The sequence below is a fragment of the Lineus longissimus genome, chromosome 1 (genome assembly GCF_910592395.1).
Source record: "Lineus longissimus chromosome 1, tnLinLong1.2, whole genome shotgun sequence".
NCBI lineage: Eukaryota > Metazoa > Nemertea > Pilidiophora > Heteronemertea > Lineidae > Lineus > Lineus longissimus.
This window is the reverse complement of record NC_088308.1, coordinates 26,037,363-26,064,383: the sequence shown is the minus strand read 5'-3', so window position 1 is coordinate 26,064,383 and position 27,021 is coordinate 26,037,363. Positions and strand designations below refer to the sequence as shown.

The following is a 27,021-nucleotide window of genomic DNA, read 5'->3' as shown; positions in this document are numbered from 1 at the left end:
AACAACATAAGAGAATAGTTTCAACCCCATTAATTTATTAGAAGTAATAAGCAATCCACTAGCTTCTACTACAACTTGGTTTATGTGCTTTACATCATAACCGATATGGTATCGGAAAATAGGCACAGAATGGACCATACAGCACAAACAGTGATAAACTAGAGTTAGAATGGCGGACAAAACTGACCCGGAAAGATTCAGAGGTGGAGCAAAATATTTCATGATCAGAATTTCTTGCATGATACATGATCTATCAAGATAGGTTCATTAACAGTTCTTGGTATTGTTTAGAAATGAAATACTTGATCAGGGGATTTCTGTTCAATATGCAATTAGTTTGATTAAGCAGTCTAAATTCAAGACTTAGCAGAAATAATACCACAGCAAGGGTAGATTTATGGGTTATACAACAGTGCGAGTGTAGCATGCAAAAAGACAATACAAAGTATACGCTGACCTAACTTGTTTACACACAGAAAAACTAACTGACGGTAATATACTTTTACCTCTAATGATAATAGATTATAATGTACCAGTTCAAACGATATCAGATCACAACTGACACCACAAACCGTTGAATTCAACCAACGCCAGTAGCAAACAGGCCAATTCTTAGCAGGCAGACGACTCAGGAGTTAATTCAAGATGGCGAACAGGCTCTTGATACAATACGTGGGATTCTTCTGGCGTCTACTCGAGAACGGTTTCCTCGACTTTGACCAAAAATTCAATGGTTTCCTCCTCGAAGTTTTCAACGTGACTCTCCAGTTCGTCAGTATCGATGCCATCCCTCATCTCCAAACGGATGTCCTTCTCATTGTAGTAATCTTCAAGGGCACCTTCCTTGTACGCACGGAACTCCTCAACCAACGCCTGTCGCTTCTCAACAATTTCCTGAAAGGATAGATATAAGAATGAGGCCTAATGTTGTTGGGCAGACACTAGCAAGAAACAGCTCCAATGTAGGAAGTGTGCACACAGAAGTGTCAGTATCAGTAGTTTTAAGACAGACACAGGCATAGGTAGCCAAGACGCGGCACCACTTAAAGAGAATGCAACGTAATAATCCAGCCACCTTTTTTCCCAGCCATGGGACTTCAAATTGGTGGTGAAGTTGAGCATGTACTCTAATTACACTGAAGTCGACAGGAGTATTGCTTAGAGGAGAAATAGATAAAAAGACATTGCGCATACCTTGGATGCCTTGGACTGGAACATACGATCCTTCAGCTCGAACTTGGCTGCATACTTCTTCATGTTCCTCTTGATGTCCTTGATCATTTCATTGGTCAGCAAAGTCGGTGGGCGTGGACGCCATAGCAATTGACAGAAACGCTCAATGGGCTTCTTTTGTAAGATACGACCTTGGAAGGTCCACATCCAGTAGGCATTATCCACCTGGAACAAAATGGCTTGATTTAATTTTCAACTTAACTAAAGCTGGCCTTCAGGCCGGATAGAACACTCGAGTCAATGTTGACACTATATGAACACAATCTTTTCAAATTGGTCTCATGAGGACCAAGTCACAACAGGACATCCAGGCAGGATCATTTGACAGGATCAAAAGAGGCAACCATGTAACAGAAAAACTGAGGCTGTTTTGGAGGTTAAAGAGTAATGTCCTTAGACACACCATAGCAATGATGTTTGAAGCATCGAGACATGAAAGTCAAGGCATGATGCATGACTACAAGTACATGCTCCTTGGTCTCCATATGCCAGGGACGACTTCTACTGCTTACCTTGTGCCCCCACCAACTGACAGCCGTGGCCACGTATCTTCCTGTTGGATCCCATTCCACATCAGTCGCCATGAAGTGTTCTGTCTGGTTCATCACGGTACAATCATTGGCATCAATGAATTCCAGGACACCACTCATACTGAAACAACACGTCAGAACAAATGTCAGGACAAGTACACACAAAGCTGAAATTTGTACAATTCCAATATCAACGTAGTAATGAATTCAATTTATAACATAATTCCCTTCCTGACACAAGTAAGAATATTGTACCATTATAATCAAACATTCCCACAGAAAAGGATCAATCAATAATGGGAATCCGCATTCCCTCAGTCCCAGCAAGTCTTACCTTCTAAGACCAGCGACCACGACGAACTGACCAGTAGGAGACCAGAAGAGATGGTTGGCTTGCCTCTTCTCCAGAGTTTCTGCAAAGATGATGTTATATAGGAGTGGAGGTAAAAAATATTACAAATCAGATTCCTTATGAGAGGAAGTTGCAATCCAGCTGGACAAAGATAGATTCCTATTCACCACCTTCTCTCTGCAAATCAGGGTCTAAGCAACAAAAGATGCACTAAATGAATCTGGAGTCTACCTGGGATAAAACCGTGTGCACTGCACTACCTCAAATGAAGACCATAACTTACTGATTAGTTCTACTTTTCCTGCTGGTGCTGGTTTGATGTTATAGAAACTAACAGATATCCTTGTGCTTTCTCCATGGATAAAGGCAAACCGACTGCCAACAGGTTCCCATGCAAATGCAATCACAGGGTCCTTCGTTTCAACCTTATCAACGGGAATCTGCTTTTCTCGGATACGGAACAGTTCGAAGTTATGGTACATTCCCTGGAAACAAAATGGTGGAAAGATTGAAATAGAAGCTAGGATAACATATTGTTCCACCTTAGGACAGCTCAAGAGCCATGGAAAGAATGGGAAGGGAAGATGAAATGCCATTTGTAAATTCGTACTCCAAATATTTTGAATTCACTCTCGTCTCGACACAATATAGCTAGACAAGCATTTCCTCTTTAGTCCACCACGGGTGCTGTTTTTGACATTATGTTTGAGTACTGACAAGGGCAAACATATGTTCCAATGAAAGGAATATGAAACCTCATGGCCATGTTCAACCTATAATAAGAACTTGACTTACACTGTACTTGACGTTATCCTTCTCCTTCTTCATCTTACTGTACCTATCAACCTTGACGCACAGGTAGTCTCCATTCTTCTGCCAGTGCATCTTACAGTCAGCAACATTGAACAAGTTCTTCACACAGAGCTCACGGCGACTGGGGATCTCGAGCAGTGTCACTCGAGCGGGCACATTGTTGTCTTCAGGCACGTAATGAGCTATCATGTTATCACTGGGAGACCAGGTAAAATCTCTGCAAAGGTGAACAGAAGGTTGTTACAGAAGAACGGAGCAATATTTTGCATGATATCGAAGCCAATACAACTTCATGTACAATTCTGATAGTGTATTTCAGTGACAATCAGCTTCTTTGCATTGTTATTCTTGAAGTTTTTCATTGGTTTGAAACAAAAACAGTTCACCGGACTATGTGTACATCTTTGTCATATTCAAGGGACCCGAGTTATCAAAGGACAGGAGGGTGCGTGATACTTACTTGATTCCTTGAACCTTTAAACTTCTCTTGTCTAACATACCAAATGACTGAAACATAGAATAGAAACAGTGAATGAAGAAGAAACATCTGGTCAATTCCTCATCCGCAACATGTTGGCACCAAAACTTGGCAAAAGACATTTCGGTGAACAACTGGAAGTGGTTTGAGAACTGGATGTGACATATGACTGTATGGTTGAGAAAAGATTACTTACAGGAGTCTCATAGATACTAATACAATCTTCTCCAGTCCTGGCAAAGTAACAACCATCTGGACTCCACCTGAAATTAACAGTTTCACTTTAGTGCCTTGATTGACTTCATCATGGTTAGATCGCATCATCCGACCAAGAGGTCTCTGGTTTTTGACCTCCGCTCCCCCAGTCGGTGTGAGACTCCACAAGTCTCTCTGTCTAACTTATCTGTCCAATCTTGGTATCTCAATGGGAACTAGTCAGAAATGCTGAGGTTGTAGCACTGATCGAGCAGCTCATCCGAGTTCTACTGAATGGTTTCAGGATAGACGAGGGTTAAAGGGTGAATGAAGTTGGGTGATAACCCTTACCATAGCTTCACTCTTGAAATGTATGGTTGGAAGATGAATACTCATCAAATAAGAGCAGGCCTGGAAAAAATATACTAACTTGAATATAGGCCATACTGAGGCATTCTCACAGTGAAACCCTCGTTTCTTCTGACCAGTCCTAATATCCCAGATAATGATAGCCTGTGGGTCTTCCCGGTTGTCAGGGAGAGGACTGAATGTCACCAGGTACCTGAAAAACAAGTAATATTTTAAATTTTCTCATGTTTCCTGGTTATTTCTCAAAATGCCTCCAAGAAACTCAGTTTTACTATCTTTTACCGACTCATTTAGTACAGCATATGGTAAGGTCTGTTCTGTCCACTGGATAAACAGATCTGAAAACCTAAAATTTTACATATTACATGTTATGTCTTACCTTTCACATGGTGAGAAGTCAATCAGTTGAACCCCATTGTGACTAAACCTCATGATCTGCTTGAATTTGTCGCCACCCCACAAGGCAATACCCTTAGAATGGAACGTAGCCAGGTAGTTACCCTGTGGAGACCACTTCACATAGGTTTCAGTCCAACGCTGAAAAATATACGACATTCAAAATGTTAATGCATGTATTGGACACAGATCAAACGCACAGTGTTGTCAAACACAGATGAAGCTTCAATCAAGAAATCAATGTCAAGAACAGGAGGACTTTTCGCAATCAGCTCCCTTGAATGACATTTTTATCAGCTATGTTTGAACAAACATGGTGGGGGATGACTATTGAAAGGAACTTTCGTTTTCTACCTGACCCCATAATGCAATTGATGACACAAAGGTAAGCAAGTTCGATCAACTTACTGCCCGTTCCTCAACTGGGATAGGTTCATTTGAAGAGTTGTAGTATATAGATGTACGCTCGCCACCATCATAGATGACACTGTACTGATCCTGACAATCTTCATTCAACAACCATGACTTGAGATTGCCATGATCCTTGAAAGGCTGGGCAGTTGGGGGCTCCCATTCATCGGGAACATTGGCATACCTGCAAACAGACACATCAAATCAGCCATTTCACTAAATAGCAATACTTCCTGATAATACACCATCAGTAGTGTTCATTCTATCCTTATATCCAAGACTTATCATTCCGCACTTTGAAATCTTACTATCTTAATTCCCACACTCAAAATTGCATTTTATCTTTGTGGCAGAAGCTATAGAATCGGACAGCAACCACAAGATGTCTCTTAAGAGTGATACAGGGATCCAAAGAAAACCACATTTTATGAATTGCATCAGGTCGGTGGTTTTAAGGATGACTGGTGTTTAATGTTTCAGGACAGCCATACTGTGTGAATACTTACTTATCAAAATCAGAGAAGAGATTGACAGAGAATGTATGCTGTTTGTCCAACTTGTAGCCATCAGTCATTTTCACAGCCTCCTGGGCGTTGGCAGGAGAGGAGTACTCCAGGAAGATGTAGCTGGAATGAAGGTCCATACAATCAATGAACATTGCAGATCAGACTTTCAAACAAAATCTCCTGGTACTTCTGATAGATGTCAAACTTTTAAGTTATAACTGAACATCATCATAGGGAGACAAGAAGATCCACATAACATACCCTTTAGTTTGTTTATCTTCCTCTGGAAAGTACTCTGTGACAATTTTCCCAAACTTGGAGAAAATTTTACGGATGACATTTCTGAGTTTATCCACTCGTTCTTGCCCCACTTTTGGCACATTGTCTACAACAATCACAGCATCAATGCCATCAGTTTCTTTTGGTTTCTGGCGAAGAAGGTCTCCGAGCAACTCTGGAAATGGAAAGGGAAAAGAAATTAAGATAGGATAGGGGGCCTACATAGTTGTCGTAGGCCTTGGCTTAGATCATGTAAAAAAAACATTCACATTTTTTGAAGAGCGGCCAACATGATGAAACAATCGGCATGATTTAGTAGTAGTATCACGTTATTCGGCTGGAAGTACATGCGGGAGCTTTACGCGATAGGTGTACCATGCCGTATGCATGGAATTGGTATGCATTGCTGCGGCGGCATAAGAGAGAAAACATATGTTATTTTCTGGATGAAAAAAATGGGTATTCACCTTCATCAGTTACATCATCAACAAATCCCTCTGGATCACTGAAGTCATCATCACTTTCTACACCATTTTCATAAGCATTTTCAGCCTCTCGATTGGCTCGTCGGTGAGATTTTTTGCTCCCACCCTGCTCCCATTCCGCCGAATCCCAGTCGTCCTCCATCTTGAAATGCACTCCCTCGTGGCGGTCGCAGCAGGTGCCCGAAGTTTTGTCGCGGTTTTTCGTAGCGATTTTGTAGTTTTCCACCTGAAATTATGCGTCAAAATTTCGGCAAATTTGTCTGCCGATTAAAGACACTTTGTGTCACAATTTTGGTGACCCACCGACGTGGAAATCGGAGAATTTACCGAAAATATGCCTGGTCGCATATAAAATGCAGACCAAAAATCTCCGAAGAACTGGATTAGCGAAGCACTAAAATTAGTGTTACTTCCTTATGATTCTTAAAAATTGTATTTTGAAACATGAAACATTATCATTGGACACTTACAAACAATGATATTAAGTGTAAATGAAGACTTTCTGCAACATAACCAATTTCTTGTATCGATATTTCGTCACTACTTCCACCTTTTTTCAGAACCAGATGATTGACCTGACCGATTGACCTTGCCTGCAGTGTGACCTTCACCCTGTGACCTTTGGTACAGAATTAGGTGTCAGCTGCACTACATTTCATCATCACACATACATGACATAGGCCTATGTGATATGTGATTATTTATGATACGTTGTGTACACATACTACTAGTCTACTACTAGACCACTTTCAAATATTTTGGTAAGCCTGACAAAGTTGCACCGACCAATTTAATTTATAATTATTAAGTTCACACTGTCTATCTTTTTACAGGCTAGCCAGGCCAAGCTGAGTTAGTGAGTAGGTCCTAGCTCTCAGTATCTCAAGTTCAACACTCTCAAGATTCGATCTAGTCTCATTTCTTTCTCTGTCTCAACAAGCTGAGAGTGAGTGAAACTCAAACCAAATGGGAAATTATATTTTACTTATCAGACTTGGCTTTGGCGAAGTGCCTTTCACTATCGACTAGATGCACAGCCCTTTGGCCTGCCCACACTGCCCTTGCCCTTGGTGTCCTGGCGGGCTGGGCTGAAATTGTCAGATAGGCTGCTATTAATTCTAGGAGTTTTGTTGCTGACTAGGGCACACATGTAACTGATCATATTTTGTCGTTTTAGGTAATGATTGATTCCAGTTAACCCCTTGCCAAGATGGTAGGATTTGATCCCAGTGATGCTGAGCCACTGACGGACTATGAATATGTGACTGCTGGTGCTGTGAGTGGGGTCATGACAAGGGCCGTATGTCAACCCCTGGATGTTGTCAAAGTTCGCTTTCAAGTATGTTGCAATTAGATTCATACCAAGTGATTTTCTATTTGAGTCTTTAATTTCTGATTCCAGACTGGGCATGCACACTGTGGTTGGTTCCCATCGGTTACCCATTGCTACAGGCTAAAAAGCCTATTGTAGTATACAGTATATAAAGAATAAATCTCTGTGTCATTTGCTGTGTTAAGAATTATGAGGACTAGTCAGAATGAATCGATCTACAAATTTTTTACCCTGGCCAAGAATTTTTATGTTTATCATTTAGCTCCAAGTGGAACCAATAAAGAAGACGAGTGTCTCCAAGTATTACAGCATTCGACAAGCATTTATGTCCATAGTTCATGAGGAAAGAGCCCAGGCATTGTGGAAGGGCCATATTCCTGCTCAAGCATTATCTGTGGTGTTCGGTTTCGTTCAGGTAAGACCTGGTGATTGTGATTCCCCATGTAGAGTGAATTCTTTCCTGCCTTCTCAGCTGGATCTTTGTTGTAAAAGCCATCTTCTTAAAGTGCTGATTGTCTAGGGTGAGCACACTGTTTTAATTTCACTTTCACTCTTGGGTAAAAGTGATGAAGCAAATCATGTAAGTATGTATTCGACTGTCCAGAGAAGGCGAGTCAGTCCATGGATGCACTGTGGGATCAGCTTACATGTATATCTGGAAGTTAACATTGCAAGAAACAATGTGATACTGCCTGTTCATATTTTCTACAGTTATGTAACATTCTCACTCTTCTCTTCAGTTTGGGTCATTTGAGGTGCTAACCAAAAAGGTGTGGGTGCATCTTCCTGACCAGATTAGTTTACGCTACCAACCTGCCTCTCATTTCATCTGCGGTGGCCTGTCTGGTTGCATTGCTTCACTTGCCTCTCAACCTTTAGATGTACTCAGGACAAGACTAGTTGCTCAGGGAGAACCAAAGGCAAGCAGTTTTTCTTGGCAAAATAGTGGGTGTCACTGGACTGTCACTGTACATGTAACTGGTAGTTTGTAACTGTTCTCTACTGTCCAGCAATGGAATAGAAAAGTCAAGACGGAGATTTGGACACTTTTTTGGTCCTAACAGACTTCCGTTAATAACACTGTATTTAGGGCTCACTTCCTTTCTTTTTCAGGTTTATACCTCCTTACACAATGCCTGTTTGTCAATGTACAATAGGGAAGGTGCCAGGAGCTTCTTCAAAGGTCTCACCCCTACTCTGTTCCAAGTGGCTCCTCAGACTGGTCTCCAATTTGCCTTTTATGCCTTTTTCACAAAAGGATGGAAAGTTATATTCAAGCATGACGACAGTAAAAAGAAAAGAATAGGTATGTCCGGACTGAGAGTAGTTAAAAAATCATAATTTCTTGGTAATTTTTCTGCAAGAATTTGGCCTGACACAAGTGAAACATGTTACTATTGATAAAATGAACTACATGTAATTCAATTTACCAGTTACATCCAAGTGCTTCATTCTCGTGCAAACCTGTTCAGTTTTCATATTCTGAATGATCATTTGATTTCATATCTACGTTTTGCTGTATCACATAATGACTTTTCTGTTGAAAATGATTCAAAACATGGCTCTCTTTTTTTCAGGTGGCTTTCAAAGCCTTATCTGTGGTTCAGTGGCTGGTATATGTTCCAAAGCAGTGGTGTACCCATTGGATTTGACAAAAAAACGGCTTCAGGTGCAAGGATTTGAGGAAGCAAGGAAACAATTTGGAGAGGTGCCCATTTATCGTGGACTGTTTAACTGTCTAGTGATGATTGTCAAAGACGAGGGTGCCAGGGGACTATACAAAGGCATCTGGCCAAGCATTCTTAAAGCTGCGTTATCAGTGGGCATTACTTTTTATACGTATGAACAGTGCTGTAACATTTTACGAAACATTCGTATATAATAAGGCCGTCCATGTGGTGCATCCGAAAATAGCTATTCCTGCAGATAATTTTTGTCACCACGTGAATTGCCTAAAAAAATTGGTGACAAAACTAAGGTAACAATACTTGATTGGATTGCTTAGTACTCAGCATGGTGCCAATTGTATCAAGCACATAATCTTGTACGATTGTGTGATATTTGTGTATGCAGCTGCAATATTGTTTGTTTCTTTGCTAATACTTCCAAACAGTTTTAGGTGTATTATTCTGCTTCAGATTTTTTACCTGGATCTGTAGTTGCATTTTAATAGTACACCGTCAATGTGCAATGTTTTCGAATGCCTTGAATTGAGCAATGTTTGATATGAAAAAACAAAAACTCTTCTACCTTTTTGGGCAAATTTTTTTAAAGGAGCCTATTTTAGGTTGATTAGCAGATGCTAATGAAGAGTTCTCAATGTGTTCATAGTGTTAGTGTAATCTTTAAATTCCATGGCTAAGTCTTGACTTTGTAGGCATATGTTGCCGTTGGCTGTTTGATCAACTTGGTATACAGGGTTACGATGTGCTCATTTTCCAGCTTTGAAGGTAAGTTATAACAGTACTGGGGGGGTAGCAATTGAGTGGTACATTTAAAGGCTAATTTCAGAAAAACATTGGCCTCAGGAGCCCCATGCTGACTGTCAGTGTTCTTGGTCGTTTCGGGATAACACCATTTAACTTTTATCTTAGGGAATACATGTATCTATTTATTCAAGTACTGGATACTTCTCCAGCTGAAATACATTCCAAGACTTGTGCGAATTCGTACCATGTGATAATACAATGTTTTGCTGAAAGGGAGACTATAAGTAGGAGCTAGGTAGGCCAGGTTTACACGACAAAGTAGCCAGTTGGGATCACCTATCTCACACTACACTGAAACTATTCACGCTTGTATGAGGAATATCTATTAATCACTAAATCAAACACAACCCCCTAAATGTTCATATTTGTCACCTAAAGAGCTCCCCATGGACCCCCTAGTTCATATCTTTAGTCACCCTTATAAGTGGTATATGCAATCTGATTGTTATCATGGAGACCAAAAGTACAGTCTGTTTTGAAAAAACTTGTGATTTTTGGGAACTACATGTATCATCATGATGGTTGTCAAGGGTAATTATATTGCTTTTATATTTCACTATGACTAGAATGTTGTAAATAAGATTGTATAAAACTTGTAATAAAGTGATGTACAGCTCATTTCTCAGTGTTGTCTTGTTTCGTGGACAGTCTCGGACATGGGAGACAAAAGACTGGTTTTGATGTCACCTTTCGTATGGATCCAGAGACTTGCATGCAGGCTATTCTGTCTCCAAAATGGATACTGGTCTTGATTTGTCTGTCTCTATCTGTCTCGGGAGACTGGTCTTGATGTCTATAGACTTGGAGGGACTTGGAGCTCTCCATATCTAATGTAGACTGGTCTTGTCCGAAAGTTCAGTGATGTCTTGATGGAGAAGCTTCAACTGAGTTGTCTTTGACTCCGACCGTAGAGTAGGTCACTCAACCTTGCCACGTTGATCAGAAAGAAGAGACGCACCATCGAGAAGATCCCGTTACTGAATGGGTTAATTCAGTGTTTGGCAACTACACAGATGAGGTAGCTCAATTCGGATCCTCATTGCTGTCCTCGCCTCCGACTTTGAGGTAAAATGTTTAAGATGGCCATGTGAATTTTGAGGTCTACTGGTACTCAGACAGTGAGGACAGAATTCAGAGTGCAGCTGGTCAAGAACCACTGGCCTAGCCCATTGAAATAGCTAGGCTCCGTTTAATACAACATGGGGCCACGGTATATAAATCCGTATGACACCAGCCACATCTTTACGAGTCCGTCATCTAGAGCACAGTGAAATGTTAGGTCAGTCCAAGACAGCAGGCCCAGATGACTGCTGAGGGAAAGACAAGGCTGTGAATGTCTTCCAGAAAAATGTGAGATGCTAGCTTAGACCAAGTCAGATTATAATGCATGTACTGAAATAACGTCCAGCTTATGCGTGTCAGAGAAGTTAGCTCAATCCAAGGAAAAGGGTCAGGGCATTTCTAAAGAATACACAGACATCCCTAGCAGATATACAACATAGGGCCATGGTATATGAATCCGTAGGACATTTGAGTTTGGGAATGGTCCATGTGTCATGATCATTTTTTTCTAGGTACACATTTTTGCCCCAGCTATGGTCCAAGCTGCGGTAGTGTCATTGATAATAAACCATGTCTTTGAGGATAGGTCTCAGGACATAGTCAATTGAGACAGTAAGTATGGGCCAGGCTGGTCGACCACTGGCCATGCTAAATGAAGTAAGGACTAACCAGAAGTGAGAATTACTAGGATGACTTCTGTAGAAGATTAACTATCCAATAGAAAAACCTCATTCAAAAGCTTTGACGAATCCTGGTCTGGCTAAAATCAGCAACAAACAATATCAATGTCATTATTGATAATCTTTATTATGAATATCTGCAACCAAATAAGCTGCACTTACATTACAAGACAATATTTACACCAATGGTGATTCCAAAACACCCTACAAAGGCATTCCCTGGAATTAGAAACTGCATCCGCAACACATCTGATTTCAATACAGTCTTTTGCTTACAAAAGACAATTAACAATTTCACAAACAGCCATCCTGAAAAGCAGAGTCTATTTTGAAATACCTGCTCTGTAAAACATGCCTACTTTGCCCAAATGGTTCTAACTTTGCGGCCCCTGATGAAATTTATCCCCAAAGACAGATAAGGACGGAGTATTATCAGAGGCATTTTGTCCAAGTGAATAGCGCTTTTTGATTATACCCTTTTATATTTCATATTTTTTGTTTATATTTTAAGGAGTGCAACCTCTCAGGTGGCAAAGTTGGCATGTTTCAGGGGACATGAGTGTGATCATCAGAGATACAGCTCATAAATAGCTTACATAGAGTATACACAGATATTATGGCAAGAATACTTTAGTACTCTTTTTGAATAAATACAAATAGTGTACCTGGCAGAACAACAATTGGAATGGGTGTGTGGTTCTGCCAGATATTGATAATGTCATTAGATATTTACAATCCATATGTAAAGAAACATTGTCCAAACATTCTGGATTAATTCTGTGAATTTCCCGTATCCGTTTTGTTTCTGTTCATTGAAGAAAACATCTGAAAGAGAAAAATGGAAGAATTATACTAATGTATAAATAGATAAAGAAATTCATTAGTTGTCTGCTTTAGAAGCATCGACTAGCTTTTAACTAAACAAAAATCAACCAGAAAATGTTAACATGGTTTTAAAGTGAAATTCAGCACCTCACAGACGATGCTATGTAGCTTAAGTATGAACCTGCCCTGACACCTAAAGAAAGCTCCACCACTCTTTACTACCTGCCCCGACACCTAAAGAAAGCTTCACCACTCTTTACTACCCCACTACAACCAGGCAAACATGAATGACACCGCCATAAGTCACAATCAAAGTGAAGAAAAGGAACTGAACAGGAAGTGAATACAATCAAATGTCGCAATGAAAATAACTCAAAAGCTGGTTTATGAAAATATTTCAAAGCAGCAATTAAACCAAAAGTCATCACAGAAACACTGTTGAAAGATGTTTTAGCCTGTTTGGAAGATGACATGCTTCTTGACTGGTGATAACATATGCCATGCTAGAACAGTATGCTTTTTGTACCACTGTTGTTACTAGGACTAGAAGCAGTTCATACATGTGACATCATGCACAACAGTTAACAACACATCCACAAAAAAAACTGTCTCTGGGTGAAAAGTAAGATACTGATCAAATATTTTTAAGCTATTGATACTCACAAAACCCTGAGTTTGCAAGAATAAGGGGACAGAGGTTAAACCAAATCACCATAGGTCAGAATGCCAGAACCATAACAAAGGATATGATGACAATTGTGCTGGACATGGACCTTACCTACCTCCTACTTGGCATTCATTAACTAGAGGAAGGAGAATAAGACTTAAGAACAAACGACAGGACAATGGCCATCAGTTCAGACAGTTCTGAACATCAATGCAGAAGATCTAGCCACAATTTACAGCTACTGGTATTAAAACGAAAAATTTATATTTCATAAAACTACCACTCCCTTTTGACTGACATACCAGACAAAACAACCAAGCTTAGTTTGTTTTTAATTTCTGAGTACTGCCCATCCAGATTAGGACTACCCATCCACAGTAAAGATTTTTTAAAGCCATAAAACCCAATACTTACAGATCTTAAGACTTGTTGTCCAAGGAAACTAGAAGCTGCACCTGATAACTGCTTTTTGGCACCAATTTTACACCGGATGTAACCATATAGATTGGCTCCATTAAGTAAGATCCCTACGACTACAACCATCTGCAATACAAAACACTATTTAATTATGGAAGAACACTTTTGATCAAAACAGACCTCCTAATACAGGATGATGTTTATTCTACTGATGTAAACCATTTTAAAATACCCCAATGCTCAGTACATGTGGAAGTCATAACACTCAGTATTTGTCAGAGTGATTCAAGATCCACCAGGAATTGCACCTTACTAATTACATGTACTTAAATTCAATCATTAGATAATTAACTACATTTTGTACCCTTGTCGTTGGATTAAGTTGTTCAGGTCACACACTAGTTTAAGCAACTTTACATGCTTGTGCCAAAACAAAGACATGAAGAATGAGGCCGAGGATGATTATTCACAGCACAAAAACCAAAGACGCTGGGGAAAATATTATACTTACAAACCACTTGAAATTGAGGGTAAAAACTGTTCCGAAGAAAAACACAACCCAGACAACTTCACAGACGACTAGAGACAACCAGAATATTCTTGATTCTGTATTTGTGATAAGACTCTTTGCAGCACCCTGAAAGGAGAATGATGTTATGTTGCTAAAGAGGGAACATTCTATGGTACTGCTTTAGGAATGCCAGTGAGCACTGTGGCTTCAAATTGCCCGCGTTAACAATTAAGTTCCACAGAAAATTTTAGTATGGTTTCTATTTAGTACCCATTACTAGTATGCTGAGAAGGTTCAGTATAATGTCAGAAGATATTGTTGCAATCAATATTTTCTCTAATTGGCTTTTTAAAATGACTCCAACTGAACTTCAGGCAAAGCAAAGCCACATTTTCATGTTACAAAATGAGGGTGTACCTTGTCTTACCTTATGAGATTCAAATATCCATTGACTTTTTCCGTCTTCATCAACATGATTCCACCATCGTAAGCCAACAAGAAGTCGTCCTACAAAAAAAGTTTGCACATTTTAAAGTGATTACCTCTCTCCAATTGACTGATTAATCTAGCTCACTTATTGTAAATCCTTCAACAATGATTACCTGAACAATGCCGATGCCTAATTTCAGCCTTGTTTGGACAAAAACCGATGTACTTTATGCACGGAAAGATTTTTTTCCACAGAACAACATAGAAAGAATCAAGACCCTATGGTATTGCCAGGGTCTTGAAGATCATAACTAGTGTCTCAAGTCGCACCTGAAATGTTTTTCACAGTCCAGAAATCCATGGACAGAAAGAGAACAATCACGACAAAGTTGACAATGAAACTGCCACTGAACCAACCACAGAACAGGTATGCGAGTATGGCTCCTATCCTGAATGCGAGATGGCACACAACTGCAATGGGATGTCTGGAAAAAAAAGAAGTAGAAGAGCGGAGTTATTTTCAATTGCTATATCTCTCTTATGTAACTTTCATATCTCACTCTCTCTAATCTAAAGTATCTGAAAGAGGTTTTGTATAACTATAGGTACAGCTAGCCTGGCCCTGGCCCGGCTCCTTATCAAAGCCGAGTGACTTTATGTACCCAGCCCCTTGCGGCCAGATGTCCCAGCCTTCCATGCCACAGAAGGGCAAGAGATAAGTGATTTTCAAGCAACTCTGATCGTGATCGATGACTGAGTTTAGGTCATGTAAAAACTATTGGTCTTGCACAGCTCTGGTTCGGGACCTGGCGAAAACCGGTTGCTCAACAAATGCTAACCTGACTGTTTTCGGTCGAGCAGCGTCATCCTCGTCACCAAAATTTAAAGCAACGTCCTCAGTATCGTCCATCATCAACTGAAATAAAATGAAATTACAAAGATGTAAAAATATGTGTAGTTATCGGACGTTTTTTGAAGAAAATTGGTGAAATTTCGCAAAACTTACTCCAGTGGAAGCCATTTTGATACGTCACCAAATTTTGAAATGAGCATGCGCAGTTCAAAAATTATCCGGGCTTTTTCAAGATGTCAGCGCCCATGAGAAATTTTTGACGAGACAAGACCACTAATGAATATTCATAGGTTGGAGGGTCCAGGCCTATCTATTAGACGAGTGCATGTTTTTTACTCTCAAGTACATATTTGGAGAGGTATTGAAAAAATATTTGTTGTGGCAAGTCTACAGATATAAAGAAATTATTTGATGAAAAAATTAATTTCGAATTTTGCTAATTGGGTAATAGGGGGCGTGTTTTGAGTTTTTTCTGCCAGTTGGCTGAAAAGAGTGGAAATATCAAAGTCTGTCTAATTTGTCGATTAAAAAAAAATTTCCGTGGTCAATCACCATTTTATTTTTCACCATTTACTTGCCCGACTGTCCGGAATAACATAATCTAAATTTCAGATTCACAACACCACGCGTTCTTTGATGCGTCGCGGTCAAACATTGACAATTTAACTGCTAAAAGGCTTAAAAAATCAATTGTGGTCTTGTCTCTGACCTACTACAAACTTGTGAAATACACAGCAAATAAAGCTGAGACAATGTCCAAAAAGCTGTTTCTAGCTTGTGCTATACTTGGTAGTTTGGCAGCAGAGGCCATGATTTACGTTTATTCGTGGTACAGAAAGAGAAAGCAGGGAAAGAAGAGACTAGGGGATGATGTTCTTCAAATTTTGTTTTTTCCTGATCAAAGAATCCGATGCAGTGCCCATTTCAATGAAAGGAGAGGCTGCAGGAAACTGAACTGTCCATACTCACATGAAACAAGTTCCTTGAGTGAATTGACTCGATATCTTAATGGTGCTCGTGTGTCCATAGACTTGTGTGTTTTCACAATAACTTGTCACGAACTTGGTGATCATATCGTCGACCTCCACCGAAGTGGTCTAAAAGTTCGAGTGATTACAGATATTGCACAGATAGATGCCTCTGGTTCGCAAATTGGAAAGTTTCGAGAAGAAGGTGTGCTATTGATGATTCTTTCTTTACAGCCTATCTTGCGAGATACATCAAATGAAATGAGGAAGAGTGTCGCTAGTCGCTACCTGCTGTCACTCGATTGTGTGACATCTCAATTATTTTACAATCTTGTTCTCTAATCAATTCCATTTATTTACAGGTATAAATGTAAGACACAACCATAACTCGTACTTCATGCATCACAAGTTTGCCATCATTGACAACAAGCTGCTGCTGAGTGGTTCCTTCAACTGGACAAGACAGGCAATTACTGGAAATCATGAAAATGTGCTGATAACCAACAATTCGAACACTTTGTCTCCTTATGTAGAAGAATTCAAGAGACTATGGAGACTCTTTGATCCGACTGATAATCTGTAGATGGACGCTACTATGGTACTTAATGAGGCACTTCAAGACTTGTGTTCAGCCATAGACATCCTTTAGAACATATATTTATTTCTATTCACAATATTGTGCTGATTCTATTCAAACTATTGAACTAGACTGACCTGAAGTTTTTTATGCAAGTCTTCATTCATTATTTTGTTGCTGTTTTACTGTTAGAAGGCAATTTTTTTACTACTTGCAGCTAATTGGATGTTTGCATCTTGTGTAATCATTGGCATCTACTCAAAGGCTTGAATGTTTATAAGCATTCAAAACTGCCATGATGTAATGTTTCAAATACAGACCTTTGTTGAATTCAAGTATGGCTGAAGGTTGACATCTGGGTTCACCTGTAAAGACAGCTGGAACAGCCAACTCTGACTGCTGTCACTAATCAGTGATTTAAAATGTAATATTACCTGCTGTAATTAGAATAATTTTCTTATAATAAAAATAAAAATAAATGAAAATTTTGTTTTGGCATGATCTTATTCCTCCCAAGACCATAATGTCCTTTCTGGAAACTGAGATTCTTTTCAGTACTGGACACACTACAGATGTCACACACTGTTACAAAATTTCGAGACTCCTTCAGCATCGGAGAAGCTACTACAGCTACAACCTAAATTCAAGCATCATACAATTCTGGATAACAATAGTTACCCCTTCAGTTCGCAACTCTGGCTCATGTCTCGATGAACAACTACCCCTCCAGTGTTGAAGACACTCGCCTCCACAAAAAAGTTTCCCATAACAGTCTGCATGCCTCTCAACTGGAGACTTGCCAACTGTCATAAGCTTTGCTCATGTCCTAATGAACAGGTATGTACACCGAACTCCCTGAGGCTTGCTGTCCCAGTGAACAACTAACAATCAGCACATGAGAGGCTCTGCGGTATTTTTTACAAAGTCGGGACGGCTCCTGGCTGAATTACAGTATTGAGCGTGCGCCATAAATTCTGCCCTCTGTCGGCCGTCGCCTGCTAACCAACATGACTGTTAGACTTAAGATATACGTGATTTCCGAATGTTTTTCTATTGTCTAAATTAGTCTTGTCAGATATTCAATGTCTTATGGCAGGTCCTTGGGTGTCTGATCCGAGACACCCAGAAGAAAGCCTATTTGTGTTGATCTGCGGTCGAAGTTCCACTCTTCTATTTTCAATTAACTCGTGGACCTGAAAACCCTGGCATATCAGTCACAAACCTCCATTTGCCACTTTGTCGTATGCTCAATACTAAGAATTGAATAGATAATGAACATTCCGTGATTATTGACAACGTGCTATTGTTAATCTGCAGGTCGCTTCAACTGCTCTTCGAAGCAGATTCCTGCGGCTCGACACACGAAACATTGAATGACCATTTATACGTATAGACGTGATACGAAGTCCAGTCCTACAATTATCTTTGTCTGAGTCTAATGCCCTTTTTTACTTTTAACAGTCTTACAGTTTCCATGGAATAATCGATGTATTTGAATGTCAACCTGCACCTGCAACACGAAAACAACATGCGGCGCGGAGGACCAAGCTTGCATCAGGCGCCAAATAAGTGGCGGGACCAATGTTAAAGCGGTTCGTTGTATCTATCAATTTATGTTGGCCTTTAATGCAATCCTGCTGGTTATGAAATGGATGTAATGTTGCAATTTGTGGCCGGAATCGTCATTGTTCAAGCATCTCAATGATTGATTGCAATCTCCATCCCGTGGCTCACTAACTGTGTGCGGATTACAAAAACCCTGTCAGACAATGTCATGTATCATATCCCTCATATCACAAAAATTACTACCTTCTATTTGTATTATCACTTCAAAATTGGACTTTTCTTATTTGATTATCAGTACTATGCAGATTCATCTGTCCAGTTAACACAAATCCAGAGTTACAAACTGTCCAAGGCACGACCCCCTTGGATCTCGTTTTTTTCTGCCAAATTTTATTGTCATTTTAAAACGAACGAAAATGGAAAATGGGGTGGATTTCGGGTGAGGCTGGAACTAAAAATTCGAGTTGTTTATTGTAGCGACTGGTATGGCATGTTAGTCCAGGATGCCCCCTATCACCTCACACCAACCCGAATAACGTTTGTTACGTATAAGCGTATATTTCTGTGCATGAATTTTGCAATAAATATATTGTTTCATCTGTATTTCAATTTTTGTCGTCATTCTGATCCGGACTCATTAATGTTCCTGGACTGGAACACGTTTATGACTTCTATAACTGAATCTATCAATGGACAATAACATTGATTGGAAGTGATTTGTTGCGGAGAAGCACAGATGCAAATGACTGTCATTGTATGGTACCTGGTAGAATACCATCATGACTGTATTGTGGTATACCAGTGGCACGGCAATATTCATCAAATATCCTAAGTTCATCTTCACCGTGTTGTGTCCGAGAGGTATCCCTCCTTGCCTTAGAGAAAGAGGTTCCGCGTTGTGAGTCCTTGCTCATCGCATCAAGAGCTTTGGCCACCAGATGAGTTGGTATGTCGCAATACTGGAAAAGCGTCTTAACGGCTCCTTCGGGATCCTTGATAATGTCACCATACCTTATTGCCTTGATCTTGTACTTGAGAATGATCCAACATTGGTGCATGTTCCAGTATTCATAAGGTTCGTAGGATTTCCTAGAATCGCGCATCCACGCAGTCTCTTCGTCGTCTCCAAACAGACTATATTCCAAGAAGTCAGCCAGGCGCGCTATCATTGGCCGAAGCGACGGTGTGGTGGCCATGGAATGAACGACATAGAAAGCTGGTCTAGTGACAACACTGTAGCTCCAAGAACGCATGGTTTCCAGAGGATCGCGGTACATAAACAGGAAAGACATATCAGGGAAAAGCTTCGCCATGTCCATACAATGCATGATGCCCATACTCCGTAACTTGATCACAATCTTGGTGACCACCTTTTGCCGTGGCTTGCAGAGGAGTCTGATTGTGCTCTGGACAGGTTTCAGGAACTGTTCCCGAGGCATTGACCTCTTGATCCCAGTTAGAGAAAGCGTCACGTCGGGTTCGCTGTCCGACTGTACGTTACATGCTTCAAACATCTGGGAGACCAAGGTGGAACCACAACGTCCGGTATTGGGGAACATTATAACAGGAACTTTCGAGTCACCCACTTCCTGTGAGAGTTTGTTGAAAGCTTCATGGGGTAAAGTGAGAGTTCGCACAGCATGGCGATATTGGACCATGTATGTAAACACACCAGCATTGGAATCAAATATATCAATATTAGGGGGGGGGGGGGGTTTCAACAAAGATGGCGTCCTTTGGAGTCAAAGCATAGAGTGTAACATTGTCCTGCAAAATGTAACTTGGGTGAACAAAGCTGTGGTGGATGGCGAAAAAGTCATGTTCTCTTGCAAAGAACCTTTCCTCTCCCTTCGCGCGAAGGAAGATAGTTTTGACATGAGCAGACCGTCTATTCCCGTTAGCTGTTCCATTAAAAATCCACCACGCCCACTGCAGGCCGCACAGCAATCTTCTTACCAATGTGTATATAAGGAACCAGGCGAAGGAGGTGTAGAGAGATATCGTATGGGTAATAAGGTTGACGTCCACCGTGAAGATTGCAAACAGCGAGCTATAGTTGCTTCGAACTAAATTGTCTGGATATTGCCTGAAAAAAGTGAGCGTCGTGATTATGGCATGTACTTGTCCAAACGTCAATAAATAATGGCACTTGGGTGAAGAAGTCCAAATGGCATGGAATGATAGTACTATACCATGAGGATGTATAGAAGTGCAAATGTCAGTATAATGATGGCAAGCAAAGGTGGTTCGTACCGACGAATCGTTGACGCTGATCTTCCAATGGTTCAGACAAGCATTCCTACCGTTTCCTGTTGTTTAAGTATCATAGACAGGTCTTGTATACGAGATGTTATAAATCTAGTGTGCCCGTCATTATGTAAAGTAGTGGCCTAGTGACATCGATCCAAGAAGGAGTGACATCTGGGCCATATTATATCACCCGAAAGTGAACAATAGATGAGGTAGGCCTACCGGTATCGTGTTATTTTCATTTGCAATACTATGTGCAGAGCAAACAAAATGTGACCCACCACGGCAAAGTGAGTCGCATGTCGCACAGAAGACGAGCCTAAAATGACACCAGGACATAATAGAAGAAATTGATACACTCAGATTTCACAAAAGGTGCATGCTTTATTCATACCGTTATTGTACATGAGGCGTAACGTTGTGATTTGCTGCGGTTGCTGCTGATGGTAGTCCGATGAACGGCAACCGTCGCGCGTATGGCGAACGATAATTTCCAGGCGATGATAGGCCTGTCACAGTGTGCAGGTGTGACGTTTTTGAGTGTGCTAGACACGTTGAAAGGCAGCTTTACGCTTTCTTCTATTTCCCCTAACAAAAAGACTGGTCTCTCTTGCTTTCGATAGTATGGAAACACTGAAATGTAGGGAACATCTGTATACCCCTTTGAACTGGCTAAACAGCTGTTCACCAGGGCTATGAATTAGGTCTCCTGTTGTTGGATGCTGGATGAGAGAAGAAGGAAATCGTCATATTTGAGACGAATGTCACATGTCCAGAAGCATCTGCTCTCGCTTATTGAGAAGCTAATAGAAATGGATATTAGCTCTCCGGGAACCTCTCTTCAAGCATAAGGCTATAGAATGAATACATACGCATACCGTGGAGGTAAAACTGGCATCCTTATGAGGAGAATGTCTCTTTCGTACCAAACTAACGTATGTGCATGAATTTCTTGTTCAATCATTTAAACTGCTTTTTTACTGGGATTCAGCTTATAGATTAACCAACAAGAATGCTATGCAGTTACATAATAAAACACGATTTCAAGGATTGAAAATGCTATTTTCCGATAGGCTACATCATATATTTTATTCATAAGAAGAAAATAGAAAATATCATGACGAACACCAAATGTACCCCAAGTAATTTGTACTCAGAATTTTCTGCAAGAATTCGATGTCCTACTCATTCATCCAAGTTGTTACTTATTGGCGGTGAATATCAGTCCTAATGTCATGGATATACGCACAACGACGGTGGATCGGCATACGCGTATGTTACGCAAATAGACGTCAAGCTTGGCGTGTTGTTTTATGAGATTTAAGCTCTAAGTGGTCTCTCTCGAAATATACAAACCTTGTCGATGTCATAAAAAAACCCACTCTACCTGACCGACTACTACTACATCTTTTGATATCACAACACAATTCAACTTTTTACATGTACATTTTAATATGATTAGGATATCCTACTGGAATGACGTAACCGGGTCCAAACACCGAGCAATGATGGTTTGATACGCCTGCCCACCCCGCGAACACCAATCCCGGGACACCAATGCGCCCGCCTGTCCACACACCAATCACCGGAGCGCCTCTCCATCCAGCAATCACCAAGGTTTATCTCGTAACATGTTTGGTACCTCGTATGCTCCGATGGATGGTGCAATCACCAAACACGAAAAGGTAAAAGCCGTACTCACAAAAAAATAAACCAAGATAAAACACCTATCAATCACTTTCGCTGCTGCTTTCCACTCCCTCCGCATTCTTTCTGAACTGTCCCTCTCCTCAATACGTTTATAGAACTTGCACATATCCTTATACATGAGTTCTAATACTCGGAAAATGCCATCTAATTTTCCTGAACGTTCTTCAGCGATCTCGTAAATGCCTCCATTCTCGCGGGTTTTGTGCAGGATGCAGTTGTGGTAATCCGTGCGGTTTATGCCGTCCTGTTCACAATGAACCACATTCTCCGGCATGAAATCAGAGAAATCGCGTCTCCGACAGATCATTTTTGTCAAATAGCAAAAGACGAATCGTCTGAACCAGGTGGGCATGGCTGTGTCGCCGTCCATGTGGTGGATGTTTAAGACAAATACGGCTTGAGCAGTAGAAATGGTAGCCATCCCCATCAGGGTGCTGAGATAGATGACTGAAAGAGAAAGGATGTGCTCATTTTAAAAACATGTGAAACTATAGTTTACAACAGAAACTATAGTTGGAACACTCATTTGATTTCATATAGCTCTATCACCGAATTGCTTCTTTCTATTATGGGTCACGGTAAACTACAACCCGAGATTCTGTTTTGTTTTATTTATCAATTCCAAAGAAAGAGTTAACACTTGAACAGTGTCAATCCTTTGACTGAATTCCGTTTCGATACCTTCAGGTGGTTGGCAACATTTAAACCGGAAGTAAGAATAAATCATCGATTATTTTCAAATGTTTAATGTTGTCATTCTATCTTCCTCAAAATCGATTGAAACTTGATCTCATCTCTTATGGCTCCTGACATTTGTATCAGGAGAGGAGCCCTCGAGTTTATCTGGGAGTTAAGGGTAACATCATTTTGTGTGATGACAGTTTGATTAAAGATTGCTCAAGGCTGTCACTGATGGATGCTCGGATTCCTTTTTAAGCTGTGGCGATGTTGCAAAGCATCACCAATCGCAACGTCCGTCAAAATACATTTTCGTCTCGTAATACTTTTCCCGACAGGCGATATGAAATTGACAAACTGACCTTTAGCGTTGCCATTGGTCATGGGGTATCCATGACTAACATAATCACCACTGAAGTCAACCATGAGTGCGTTACTATACTTTCAATTGTCTAACTTTAATTTGAAATAGCTGATTTGTTTAAACCATAGCTCTGTCTCATTATATCGTTTACAAGACTAATGACAACCGACATGTGTGAGTTGTAGACGAAATATGAGACAGATTTGCTGATCAAACTGGTTATATTAGAAAGTGTTACAAGGTTTGTCACACTATCATAGGAACGATATCGCAATTGCTTTGTCAACGTTTTTTTCAGGCATTGCCGGTGTGCAAGGGATAGTAGTCCTAGGGCTGATAGTCCGTGTAACAATAGCCCGCATTGCTAAATGTTTTGGTTAGGGTTAGCGGTACAATAGATCATGCTGCTTAATTGATCAAATACAATGCTACCGGACTATGACTCCAGGGGGACTATATCCGCTGTCACACCGGTTTTGTTTCTCAACGACTTGATTGTTGTTAAGACCTGCACTACACAATACTTACGAATGACTGGTGTCGAATGGAAGGCCCTTGGCATGGTATCAGCTACGGCCAGCTGGAAGACGGAGAAGGCCAACAGTACCGTGATACCCAGGGAGACCTTCTCACCAGAATCACATGGAAGGTAAAACAGAGTCAGCACAAGAAAGGAGATGGAGATACATGGTAGGATCACGTTCATGATATAGAAGCCTGGTTTCCTGCGCATTTGAATGTGGACGAAGAGGTGTGACACCATGGTGGTGGGATCAGATTCATTTCCGATCGTGCTGATGATCCGATCGGTGACTTCCGTCTGCTCCAGCTCCCACTGGCCGTTAGGGACGTACAGGGCCGTGATGGCTTCCTCCGTCATGGTCTTTGCCCGGATCAGCTGGGCGTTATGCAGCCAGAAGGAGAATGTGAGTTTGCAGCGGTGCCGGTCAAAGGGGAAGTAAGTCATGTAAAGGGAGCATCCCACCCTGTAGATACCGCCTGGAGACCAGAGCGTGCCGCCCTCGTGAGTGATCTGAACCCGCCGTGAATTGTCCCGAGAGAAGTCAAAGTCGCCATCAACGCTGAAAACAGAATTAAAGACCATGAGATACTAGCGTGTGAGGAGATGGTGCAAAAAGATTGCACTGGATAATCAACATAGAAATGACATCGTTCTTTAGTGAACAAACATCCCCTTTCTAATTTACGACTGAACTATAGATTTTGGCGAAGTTGTTGGAAATTGCATGTTTAGTAGCCAAATTATGGAGTTTGATTTACGTGATGAGAAAAATTTAATCTGTTTTTCATGCAACATCACCAAAATGTGCAGAGAATCTAACACTCTTCTTATAGCGTTATTTACTTTTCATTTCGTGACGATGCTGCGACGAAATTACTGGCAAATATTATCCATCTGCAAGAAATTGAATTCTTCAATTAACTACGGTAATTCCTCGGCAAATCGTCAGACCACGTCGACACCTGAGAATGATATCAAATATTGTGTATGGATTCCCAAAACTGAGTCAGGATAAGTATATTTCTTGGCTGAAATAACTCATTTACAGAAGAGCACGTAGATTTTGAGGTAGCATATTTCTGTTTACCACAGATGACAGGTGACCTTTTCTTATCGCCCCCAGCGAAAATTATCTCCAACGAGAAAGTAACGCGGCTTGATGAGTGTTGACGCTTGATCATGACACCAAATATGTAATTTGAATTGATCCGCCTGCTCATCATGTTGAAACAACCTAAATGCTCATCACTTGGTTTAAGAGGGCTGGCGGATCCAGGAACTGGCACAAGAGGGAGCGTGCACTGCATTTCTCATCAAAATCCCTGGACAGGAGTATTCCAAAAGGTAATGGTCAATTTCAAAGATTCTACATGTATATCAATTAGGGGGCGTGCATCTAGAGCACACCCTTGGATCCGCGCCTGATAAACGTTCATTGGATGAAAAATGGAAACCATTTTCTTAAAAAACGAAAAAATAGATTCGCTAAGGGTTCGAATCTAATTCGAATCAGCGCCTGATTAACGCTCATGGATGCAAAATGGAAAGAAAACTTTTTAAAAAACGAAAAAAATAGATTCGCCGGGGTTCGAACTCGTGACCACCGACCAATCAATAGCGCAACGCTCTAACCGCTGAGCCACCAGGGCTTTACTGTTAGAACGGAGATTTTCTGCATTCTGAAGGCGAGCCCTCACTGGCCTTTAGGCTACGCGCCATGATTGTGACTAGGACACGCTGGCGGAAGAGTAATTGGGTGCAAATAGTTCCAGATAATCGTATAATTCAATATTTCTACAGGTTTTTCTCAATATATCGTATTTATATAGCTCGGTGATATAATAGAACACGTTCGCAGTTGATTTCAATGTTTGAATGGCTTTCTTAAAAATTTTTTTAGAAGCGAGGTCAACAGGTCAAAAGAAATAGTTTTTGGCGACAATGACGTCAGCATTGGCAGATTTGAATTGAGATTCGAGTCGATTCTCTTGGAATCGAGTTAAAGTCGGAAGTGCACATGCACAGGCAATCGCGATCGTATTTAGAAAGCTCAGTGCACGTGATTTAAAGGGACAATTTGAGTGTGGGATTTAGGTGACCTTGGAGGAAGATGATATGTAATTTGAATTGATCCGCCTGCTCATCACGTTGAAACAACCTAAATGCTCATCACTTGGTTTAAGAGGGCTGGCGGATCCAGGAACTGGCACAAGAGGGAGCGTGCACTGCATTTCTCATCAAAATTCCTGGACAGGAGTATTCCAAAAGGTAATGGTCAATTTCAAAGATTCTATATAAATTAGGGGGCGTGCATCATGTGAACAACCTTGGATCCGCGCCTGATAGACGTTCATGGATGAAAAATGGAAAGAAACCTTTTTTTTAAAACGAAAAAATAGATTCGCCAGGGTTCGAATCTAATTCGAATCAGCGCCTGATAAACGCTCATGGATGAAAAATGGAAAGAAAACTTTTTAAAAAACGAAAAAATAGATTCGCCGGGTTCGAACTCGTGACCACCGTCCGAATCAAAAGCGGAACGCTCTAACCGCTGAGCCACCAGGGCTTTACTGTTAGAACGGAGATTTTCTGCATTCTGAAGGCGAGCCCTCACTGGCCTTTAGGCTACGCGCCATGATTGTGACTAGGACACGCTGGCGGAAGAGTAATTGGTTGCAAATAGTTCCAGATAATCGTATAATTCAATATTTCTACAGGTTTTTCTCAATATATCGTATTTATATAGCTCGGTGATATAATAGAACACGTTCGCAGTTGATTTCAATGTTTGAATGGCTTTCTTAAAAATGTTTTTAGAAGCGAGGTCAACAGGTCAAAAGAAATAGTTTTTGGCGCCAATGACGTCAGCATTGGCAGATTTGAATTGAGATTCGAGTTGATTCTCTTGGAATCGAGTTAAAGTCGGAAGTGCACATGCACAGGCAATCGCGATCGTATTTAGAAAGCTCAGTGCACGTGATTTAAAGGGACAATTTGAGTGTGGGATTTAGGTGACCTTGGAGGAAGATGATATGTAATTTGAATTGATCCGCCTGCTCATCACGTTGAAAC

The 27,021-nt window shown here is 40.7% G+C and overlaps 6 protein-coding genes across 10 annotated transcripts; 2 read left to right on the top strand and 4 right to left on the bottom strand.

Moving 5' to 3' along the window:
* Positions 1 to 18: 18 nt before the first annotated feature.
* Positions 19 to 6,377, bottom strand: LOC135494487 (eukaryotic translation initiation factor 3 subunit B-like). Its single transcript, XM_064782523.1, has 14 exons — positions 6,030 to 6,377; positions 5,545 to 5,737; positions 5,284 to 5,403; positions 4,775 to 4,961; positions 4,350 to 4,507; positions 4,032 to 4,163; positions 3,603 to 3,669; positions 3,389 to 3,435; positions 2,911 to 3,145; positions 2,399 to 2,600; positions 2,098 to 2,176; positions 1,746 to 1,884; positions 1,195 to 1,398; positions 19 to 894 (listed from the first exon to the last, which is right to left on the bottom strand). The coding sequence occupies exons 1-14, from the start codon at positions 6,187 to 6,189 to the stop codon at positions 691 to 693; spliced, it is 2,127 nt and encodes a 708-aa protein (XP_064638593.1). The 5' UTR covers positions 6,190 to 6,377; the 3' UTR covers positions 19 to 690.
* On the top strand, positions 6,197 to 10,487 carry LOC135494496 (mitochondrial thiamine pyrophosphate carrier-like). 2 transcript variants are annotated; one of them, XM_064782532.1, is made up of 7 exons: positions 6,197 to 6,223; positions 6,608 to 6,808; positions 7,225 to 7,386; positions 7,643 to 7,795; positions 8,121 to 8,300; positions 8,494 to 8,686; positions 8,958 to 10,487. In XM_064782532.1, the coding sequence occupies exons 3-7, from the start codon at positions 7,258 to 7,260 to the stop codon at positions 9,260 to 9,262; spliced, it is 960 nt and encodes a 319-aa protein (XP_064638602.1). In that variant the 5' UTR covers positions 6,197 to 6,223; positions 6,608 to 6,808; positions 7,225 to 7,257; the 3' UTR covers positions 9,263 to 10,487. The 2 variants fall into 2 exon arrangements, with proteins under 2 accessions (XP_064638602.1, XP_064638612.1); XM_064782542.1 differs by lacking the exon at positions 6,608 to 6,808 and adding an exon at positions 6,881 to 6,993 and having other exon boundaries at positions 6,209 to 6,223.
* Positions 10,488 to 11,719: 1,232 nt separating this feature from the next.
* Positions 11,720 to 15,489, bottom strand: LOC135503022 (Golgi apparatus membrane protein TVP23 homolog B-like). 3 transcript variants are annotated; one of them, XM_064796497.1, is made up of 8 exons: positions 15,467 to 15,489; positions 15,300 to 15,376; positions 14,791 to 14,945; positions 14,459 to 14,538; positions 14,032 to 14,157; positions 13,518 to 13,646; positions 13,215 to 13,239; positions 11,720 to 12,436 (listed from the first exon to the last, which is right to left on the bottom strand). In XM_064796497.1, exons 1-7 carry the CDS (start codon positions 15,479 to 15,481, stop codon positions 13,222 to 13,224), a joined length of 600 nt encoding a protein of 199 aa, XP_064652567.1. In that variant the 5' UTR covers positions 15,482 to 15,489; the 3' UTR covers positions 11,720 to 12,436; positions 13,215 to 13,221. The 3 variants fall into 3 exon arrangements, with proteins under 3 accessions (XP_064652567.1, XP_064652477.1, XP_064652391.1); XM_064796407.1 differs by having other exon boundaries at positions 13,219 to 13,239; XM_064796321.1 differs by lacking the exon at positions 13,215 to 13,239.
* Positions 15,490 to 15,801: 312 nt separating this feature from the next.
* Positions 15,802 to 17,290, top strand: LOC135494480 (uncharacterized). The gene is made up of 3 exons (XM_064782512.1): positions 15,802 to 15,819; positions 15,926 to 16,486; positions 16,644 to 17,290. The coding sequence occupies exons 2-3, from the start codon at positions 16,066 to 16,068 to the stop codon at positions 16,862 to 16,864; spliced, it is 642 nt and encodes a 213-aa protein (XP_064638582.1). The 5' UTR covers positions 15,802 to 15,819; positions 15,926 to 16,065; the 3' UTR covers positions 16,865 to 17,290.
* Positions 17,291 to 18,272: 982 nt separating this feature from the next.
* LOC135494470 (uncharacterized) lies at positions 18,273 to 20,794 on the bottom strand. Of its 2 annotated transcripts, none has more exons than XM_064782498.1 (2): positions 20,678 to 20,794; positions 18,273 to 20,510 (listed from the first exon to the last, which is right to left on the bottom strand). In XM_064782498.1, exon 2 carries the CDS (start codon positions 20,080 to 20,082, stop codon positions 19,174 to 19,176), a length of 909 nt encoding a protein of 302 aa, XP_064638568.1. In that variant the 5' UTR covers positions 20,083 to 20,510; positions 20,678 to 20,794; the 3' UTR covers positions 18,273 to 19,173. The 2 variants fall into 2 exon arrangements, with proteins under 2 accessions (XP_064638568.1, XP_064638559.1); XM_064782489.1 differs by having other exon boundaries at positions 20,728 to 20,780.
* Positions 20,795 to 21,554: 760 nt separating this feature from the next.
* Positions 21,555 to 24,430, bottom strand: LOC135502940 (neuronal acetylcholine receptor subunit alpha-10-like). The gene is made up of 2 exons (XM_064796196.1): positions 23,955 to 24,430; positions 21,555 to 22,831 (listed from the first exon to the last, which is right to left on the bottom strand). The coding sequence occupies exons 1-2, from the start codon at positions 24,391 to 24,393 to the stop codon at positions 22,284 to 22,286; spliced, it is 987 nt and encodes a 328-aa protein (XP_064652266.1). The 5' UTR covers positions 24,394 to 24,430; the 3' UTR covers positions 21,555 to 22,283.
* Positions 24,431 to 27,021: the final 2,591 nt, after the last annotated feature.

Coding starts and splice junctions, on each gene's coding strand:
- LOC135503022 (XM_064796321.1), bottom strand. Junction 14,539..14,790: donor GACTGTGAAAAACATTTCAG/GTGCGACTTGAG, acceptor CTTTTTTTGTAG/GACGACTTCTTGTTGGCTTA. Junction 13,647..14,031: donor CCCTCAATTTCAAGTGGTTT/GTAAGTATAATA, acceptor TTTGTATTGCAG/ATGGTTGTAGTCGTAGGGAT.
- LOC135494487 (XM_064782523.1), bottom strand. CDS start 6,189: ATGGAGGACGACTGGGATTCGGCGGAATGGGAGCAGGGTGGGAGCAAA. Junction 4,508..4,774: donor TCCCAGTTGAGGAACGGGCA/GTAAGTTGATCG, acceptor TATATTTTTCAG/CGTTGGACTGAAACCTATGT. Junction 895..1,194: donor TCCAGTCCAAGGCATCCAAG/GTATGCGCAATG, acceptor CTATCCTTTCAG/GAAATTGTTGAGAAGCGACA.
- LOC135502940 (XM_064796196.1), bottom strand. CDS start 24,393: ATGACTTACTTCCCCTTTGACCGGCACCGCTGCAAACTCACATTCTCC. Junction 22,832..23,954: donor CCATTCGACACCAGTCATTC/GTAAGTATTGTG, acceptor TTTCTCTTTCAG/TCATCTATCTCAGCACCCTG.
- LOC135494496 (XM_064782532.1), top strand. CDS start 7,258: ATGGTAGGATTTGATCCCAGTGATGCTGAGCCACTGACGGACTATGAA. Junction 7,387..7,642: donor TTGTCAAAGTTCGCTTTCAA/GTATGTTGCAAT, acceptor TTTATCATTTAG/CTCCAAGTGGAACCAATAAA. Junction 8,687..8,957: donor CAGTAAAAAGAAAAGAATAG/GTATGTCCGGAC, acceptor TCTTTTTTTCAG/GTGGCTTTCAAAGCCTTATC.
- LOC135494480 (XM_064782512.1), top strand. CDS start 16,066: ATGTCCAAAAAGCTGTTTCTAGCTTGTGCTATACTTGGTAGTTTGGCA. Junction 16,487..16,643: donor TGGAAAGTTTCGAGAAGAAG/GTGTGCTATTGA, acceptor ATTTATTTACAG/GTATAAATGTAAGACACAAC.
- LOC135494470 (XM_064782498.1), bottom strand. CDS start 20,082: ATGGTCCAATATCGCCATGCTGTGCGAACTCTCACTTTACCCCATGAA.